This window comes from Papilio machaon, chromosome 13 (genome assembly GCF_912999745.1).
Source record: "Papilio machaon chromosome 13, ilPapMach1.1, whole genome shotgun sequence".
Classification (NCBI taxonomy): Eukaryota; Metazoa; Arthropoda; class Insecta; order Lepidoptera; family Papilionidae; genus Papilio; species Papilio machaon.
Genome location: NC_059998.1, coordinates 1,746,035 through 1,753,389, shown reverse-complemented (window position 1 = coordinate 1,753,389; position 7,355 = coordinate 1,746,035). Strand labels below are relative to the sequence as shown.

Below are 7,355 nucleotides of genomic sequence, written 5' to 3'. Positions count from 1 at the left end.
TGAAATGTATCCCAAAACTTTAGAACAGTACACTTTGGCCAGTGTTGTGTGATAGTACCGTGCCAAATTTCGTTGGCACTAACTTGGTACACAATCTGTTCATTTAGTTGATTGTGATATTTTAATATTTAATGACTATAAGAAAGAAAAACGACCGCTTAAGGTATGAAAAAATGACGCAAAGTTTTAAAAAGGATTCACACAATATTGATCTTCACAGAATCTTGTATCGATTTATTTGATGATAAAAGAACAATAAGCAACTGACACTCGGAAAACACATGACACTTTTTCTGAAAATGTATTTATACCTTATCCTGTTTTAATTATTGTAAACTAGCTTTTACCCGCGACTCCGTCTGCGCGGAAAAAAAATAGAAAACGGGGTAAAAATTATCCTATGTCCGTTTCCTGGATCTAAGCTACCCGCCCACCAATTTTCAGTCAAATCGATTCAGTCGTTCTTGAGTTATAAATAGTGTAACTAACACGACTTTCTTTTATATGTATAGATAAGACTAGCTTTTACCCGCGACTCCGTCTGCGCGGAAAAAAAATAGAAAACGGGGTAAAAATTATCCTATGTCCGTTTCCTGGATCTAAGCTACCCGCCCACCAATTTTCAGTCAAATCGATTCAGTCGTTCTTGAGTTATAAATAGTGTAACTAACACGACTTTCTTTTATATGTATAGATAAGACTAGCTTTTACCCGCGACTCCGTCTGCGCGGAAAAAAATAGAAAACGGGGTAAAAATTATCCTATGTCCGTTTCCTGGTTCTAAGCTACCTGCCCACCAATTTTCAGTCAAATCGATTCAGTCGTTCTTGAGTTATAAATAGTGTAACTAACACGACTTTCTTTTATATATATATAGATATAGTTATTGATGAAATCAAGTGCGCAGCTTGCTCAAATGCTTACTAAACAAGAGCGTGTTTTCTAATTCAGTTTGCATTTATAAAAAAACCTAGATTAGTCCTCATTGAGCCAGGTAATATATTTTAAATAATTCGTTGTGCTATTACTTGCTTGTCGGGTTGTAAGTTTTAAAATTAAATTCTTAAGAGTGTATACTTAAGCGCTTCTCAACGTGATACTGCCGCGAATGTTTATTAAGTATGATACTAGATCTTCTAAGCACAAAGTAGGTATAACAACTTTGTCAAACTATGTCTTTGGCGATTTGTGTACTAAATACTTGGAAACTAACTTGAACATCGGAATTTCATTAAGTTCGAATCAATCTTGAGTAACTTAACATCATTGATTGTGGATTTCTGAGACTAAAAACCTCGTTTAAAACATATCGCTATCTCTGTTTTGTCCCAGATAATGAGAGGGATGACCATATGTTTTATACAAATATTTTGCTCTCAGAAACCAACAGTAGGTTTATGTGTTTTGTTAAAGATACATTTTCATTCTACGTATATAAAGTTTATGAAATGAGTAAATATTAAACTATTACGAAACAGGACCGAGTAGTATGATTAGTAAATGACTTATAGAATGTTTTATAATTTTGACTCTTAGTAATGTTTGAAAAAGTCTGTCGCACTTAGTTTAGTGCCTTCAATTCCAACACATAAGATTTTTTTTTAAATATTTTTGTCATCAAATTTTTACAGTAAACCTAACATGTTCCGTGCAACAGACTCGCCTCACTATACCTTTAACTATGTTGTGTGTTTACGTATATTTGTGTTAGCGCCACCTCACACAAATAACTTAAAACAATTTCGCGAATTGTTCCGTCTAGTATTCCTTCAAAGTTTCGCCACGAGCCACACACACACACTCGACGTTTTGAGGCAAAAGATGGCGCTGTTTACATATTACATAGTAAATAATGCAACCTTATGAAAACTTAGTATGAGAGCAATGAGAGCAATATTTTCACATAACATCTCAAACATTTGGTTTTCACTTGGGACGACTTTTGCTTTTGAGGTAGAGTGCTCAACTTTTCAATCAAAACATTACTTAAGCAATAAAACGGAAATAAATCATACTTATCGCTAATCATTTATATTAATTCATACTCTTGCTGTCGCCCGTGACTTTGTCGGTGTGAAATTAAAAAACAAACTTGAAAACTTGCCTATGTGTTCTTCCAGACTATGTTCTATATCTATGGCAAATTTCATCGAGATTCGTTGAGCCCTTATGGAGATACTTTCTAACAAACATCCATCCATCCATCCAACCATCTAAACATTTGCATTTATAATATAAGTAAGAAGTAAGACTTATTATCCATAGCTTTTTTTAATTAAATGCAAGTGGTAAGTGGCATCAATTTTCGGTAGAGTCCATTGGTATAGTGTTAGAATTATATTTTTTAGAGCAAATAAGAACCGATGTTTTAAAACAATCAATGAAAATTAAATGTTATCACTTATCAAATCATGTAAATAATTTGTTGACCTTTGTGTTACTTTATTTCTTAATATACATGATATCTAATTTATAACATGAAATCTTGATTGATCACTTTTCATCAACAATATAGCGGGAATAGTAGCTGTATATGTTCTTGCAATAACTACAGCGTGCGTCACCTGAGATGTAGCTATGACCTGTTATAATTTCAATAGTGGAATTAGGTCACTGACCTATTCCAGCCAACTTGAGACCAAAATAGTAACACAGCGCTTTTATATTTAAGCTACTAAACCAGCCCCCTTGCTATTTTTCATCGAATCTCCTTTCATGTTTCTAATCAGTATGAAAATGATTATATTCGAAATCATAGCTTTGTTTTGAAATAAATTACAAAGGTGTTAAAGCGCATGACTAAAATTTATGACCGCGCACCCATTTCGCATTGGCTAGTTAGTTGCCAGCTTGTAAACCCCGTACGATAAAGCCTTCTCGCATTCGGGTGCGGTCCAGTGTAGTTCCTGCTGTACAGGATAAATATTTCTCGACGAAAATATTTATAAAAGGGTAAGTTATTTTCTAATTATTATTGTTATTGCCTAATTAGATCTTTGTTATTGTTTTGTACCGTATGTTTGTTGTAGATTATCATTTGATTTATAATATAGTGTTCGTTGATTTTAGTTTAATATTTGTAACTCATCTGCACTTGAAGGTTTCAACATAAGCGATCAATACAAGCCTTTATGGATAGTATATTACTATATTTCACTAGTTGTTAGTAGGGACAATAATATTTTTTTGGGTACTTTTTAATGAACATTGGATTTACGTTTTATATTCTAGAATTATTTAAAAGACAATTCCAACAAATAATGATGTTTTTAAAGATGAAATATTTACTCAACGATATTTTCGTAAATCTATAATTGTATTTTATATTGATAAAAACATTTTTTTTTTCTTTTCAGATTTCGAAATTAAAAATGAGTGAATTAAAAACTGGAGCTCCAAATGATGGAGAAAATAATGATAACAAGGATAATAATCTTGAAACTCAAGGCGAGGATAATGAAGCAAAGAACGATGAAGCTAACAAACCAGCAACAGATGAAGACCCAGCTTTGGCAAGACTCCAAAAACTTTGGCTTGAACACATCCCATGCATAATAGTAAACAAACCGGACGGTACTGAATATAGTATCAAATATAAATCGCAGAAACGTTTCCAAACAAGGAGAATAAGATTGTCTCACTTGCCTCCACGCATTCCTAATGCTATAAGAATTCTGATCACAACAGTCAAACCGAAGAAAGTGCAGAAGAAAAAAACCTGCCTTCCTTACAAGAAATTCAAAAAGATGTAAATCTTTTTATTCGTATTCCGGCTGTATTGTCGAAATCTTGTATTTTATTCCTTTATTAGTGTTAGAACTTGTTTTAAAATATGTAGTACTTATTGTTCTAGCAAGTATTTTATATTAAATTGTAAATCATCTTTTTATTCTGTCTTTATAGTTTAATAATGTATTAATCTATTATAGATTTTAAACTTCACTTTTTAATTAGGAAACTATGACCTTGAAAAGTTATTATCTTTTCTAGATGTACAACTGTGCAAGCCGTTAAATATTACAGCAAAATTAGCTATTTTTATGTTTTGAAAGAAATTTAGAAATATTGTTTTATTTTATCAATATTCACCTTTTTAGAACTTCATTAGAACTTATAGAATAAATAGAAAATAACATTTCAGCACTCGTTGAATAGTATTGTATGATTCTATTATCATTGTAATCTATGTTGATATAAATAAAAATTAGATCCCGTCTACGTTTTATTTACGTAAACAATATAATGAAAATAATTAAGAATGTTGAACTAAAAGTATAAAACCTTAGCCTCGACTAAATGTTTCAACTACGATTTTTTTTTTTTTTTATATTATAAGGTGCCTAACGAGCAAACGGCCACTTGGATTCGCCGCAATAACGAGGCGACTGAAATGCAGATGCGTTGCCAACCTTTAATCAAAGGAGAAGGGGACGCACAGAAAGAGGGCATTTCTCCTTCCTATGCGTCCCCTCTTCCGTCAAATCCACTTCCACTTCCCATCGTTTCCTAATAAGAAAAGGGTGGGAAGGGAAAGAGTACTAAAATTAGGCCTCACGTAGCCTTATCAACCAGTGGTCCTAGCACGAATATTTTAGTGTAAATTTTGTCGATGATGATACGATGGCGATTATCACAAATATGCGTGGTAAACCCAGAGTTCTTTCGTTTCTAGCTGTCTAATAATATAAATGTTATTAAAACTTTGCCTATTTTCACGGCATGAGAAAAAAAAAGACATGAGAGTAAGTGTTTGTAAGTAAGAGAAAGTGTAAATTCTTGAAAAAGTAATATTCAAATTTTAGCCGATGTTAAGTTCTTTAACCTAGATGTTCTTATACGGCACACGCTTCTTTAAATATCAACACTTAAAGAACATCAAATTAGTAAAAATATTAGTATATAAATAATTCTTTCTTGTTAAATTAATTATTCAAATGTCAATGTAAAGGTTACCTTTTTATCAAAAACGTGATTAAATTATGTTTGATTCAAGATAGAAAACTTCTTTTGAGTGTTTCGTACTTTCGTCACAAGATGGCATTATTGACCAGATTAGAATAAAAAACATTATTTTATTAAGTCATTCACTTGTGTATAAACATTTTAGATGGCGGTAGCAAGTGAAGGAACCTCCACCAAAGATTTGAAAGTGCTAAGTTGATATTGATAATTATTGACTTAATTTTAAAATTTCCTTTTAAATTAAAAAAGAAAAAGCAATATATTTCATCCATATTTTATTAAGTTTAAAACATACTTGCTTATAATATAACATATTTAACAATAAAAAGTAAAGGGAAAATTGTTTCAATAAACCTGCCACAGAACATACAGAATTGAGATGCAAATAAATATAAACTTTAAAATAATTAATTGAATTTACATTAACATTTTTCTTAAAACTACACACATTTTCTAACAACATTTATTTTAGTTACATCGAATAAGTATTAATAACATACACATTAATGAAAACTAGTTTTTACCCGCGACTCCGTCCGCGCGGAATAAAAAATAGAAAACGGGGTAAAAATTACCCTATGTCCGTTTCCTGGTTCTAAGCTACCTGCCCACCAATTTTCAGTCAAATCGATTCAGCCGTTCTTGAGTTATAAATGGTGTAACTAACACGACTTTATTTTTTTTATATAGATTTAAATCGGAGAAAACGATGACTCGGCCTGCATTACCGCATCCAGAATAAAGAATGATATTTTGTTATGTAATGTCGAATCAAATTATTTTGTTACGAATTATGTTAACACACACATTAATTACACGAGACAAAATAACTTATAAGTTATTTTTTTTACCTTATCTACACCACATAGTACACATTAAAAGTAATAGAAAGATAATTAAAATTTCTTAAATTTTTTGAAGGGTAGAGTATAGTTTATTTTTCGTTCAGCTTTATTTCTAGTAGGCGGCTTAATTTGATCTTGCCCGGCATTGCTTGGACCGGCGGTTACAACTTCAGTTTCCATAGATTCGTTACGAGCATTAGATTTTGCATGGCTTGGAATATTCTTAGCTGCTTCATCGCTAGGTTTTTCATTTTTTTCTTTACTTGGGCCAGCAAGGCTATCTGTAGTTTTACTAGGTTCACCGCCTTCATTGAAAGTAGTCTGTTCGTTGCTATCATTTGTGTCTTCGTCACTGAAACTTAGTTCGTTTTCCTTTTTCTCGGATACATAGTTAGTTTTACTTGATTCACCCCCATAATGGATAGTTGCCTTTATTTGGCTTAATATATAATTTGTTTCATCATCACTTGAACTTAGATCTTGTTCTTCTTTCTCTGGGCCAACAGACGTATCTTTAGTTTTACTAGTTTCACCGCCGACATTGGAAACTAACTGGCTTAGGACGCAATCAGCTTCTTCATCGCTAGAACTAGTATTCATCGTTTTCTGAAATTCTTTCATAAATCCTGTTACATTTTTAATAGTAATTCTCTTTTTTCTGCCAGTTTTATTACAAACGATTGTAGTAGAAAAAAGATCATCATTGTTGCCATCAGCCTCATGATTTGATTCAGAATTGCCTGATGATGTAGATCCGTCGTTCTTAGCTAAGTCGTTGTCTGAAAATCTTAATAGATCATATGGGTCATTGCTGCCACCGTCGTCCTTGTCATAAAAAAGGTGTCGACCAAATAGGCCTCGTTCTGTAGAAGTCTGAGGTTCGTTTATACCCCTACAAGTCGTATCAGAGTGACTTTCATTCTTACTTGTTGTAGCTATTGGCACTTCGTCCCTTGCTTGTTTGGAAGGACTTTCATCTTCGTTTGCTGTAATATTCATAGAGTCATCGCTCTCATCTTTCTGTAGTTCTGGTGATGATTTTGGGGCTGTTCCTTCAGTCATTTCGATTCTTCTAATTTATCAATTAACTTTATGGTCTGTAAAATAAAAATGATAACAATTTTATCAAACATAAAAAACTATGTAATATTTTACAAATTGTATCGACATGAATCATATTTCAATTAGTAATTACAGTAGATTTTTATCATTAATTATACTATTATAATGTTATTGTTTATGTTGATCTAAATTTGACACACTGAAAACACGAAAATTTAATATTTCATAAGTTGCGCTCCGAGTACATTTGTCCGACGGCCGACGGCAAATAGCTTTACGATTTAAAAATGTTTAAAAAAATAATGCTGGAATAAAAGTTTTATTTCTTTAAAATCCTACATTAAATAAATATATAAATAAATAAAGCGAATTATTCTTATGCTTTTAGTAAATTTTTGATAATTAAAACCTAAGTTTAAAAATAAAATTACACTTTTAATGCTTTTTCTTAGAAAATACAGCTACAAACTTTTAATTCGCAAAGAA

The 7,355-nt window shown here is 31.8% G+C and overlaps 1 protein-coding gene across 1 annotated transcript; it reads left to right on the top strand.

The window, feature by feature from the left end:
* Positions 1 to 2,856: 2,856 nt before the first annotated feature.
* Positions 2,857 to 3,813, top strand: LOC106717881. Its single transcript, XM_045680751.1, has 2 exons — positions 2,857 to 2,952; positions 3,357 to 3,813. Exon 2 carries the CDS (start codon positions 3,372 to 3,374, stop codon positions 3,750 to 3,752), a length of 381 nt encoding a protein of 126 aa, XP_045536707.1. The 5' UTR covers positions 2,857 to 2,952; positions 3,357 to 3,371; the 3' UTR covers positions 3,753 to 3,813.
* The last annotated feature ends 3,542 nt before the right edge of the window (positions 3,814 to 7,355 follow it).

Bases quoted from the DNA above. Each gene is read 5' to 3' on its own strand.
- LOC106717881 (XM_045680751.1), top strand. From the start codon at position 3,372: ATGAGTGAATTAAAAACTGGAGCTCCAAATGATGGAGAAAATAATGAT.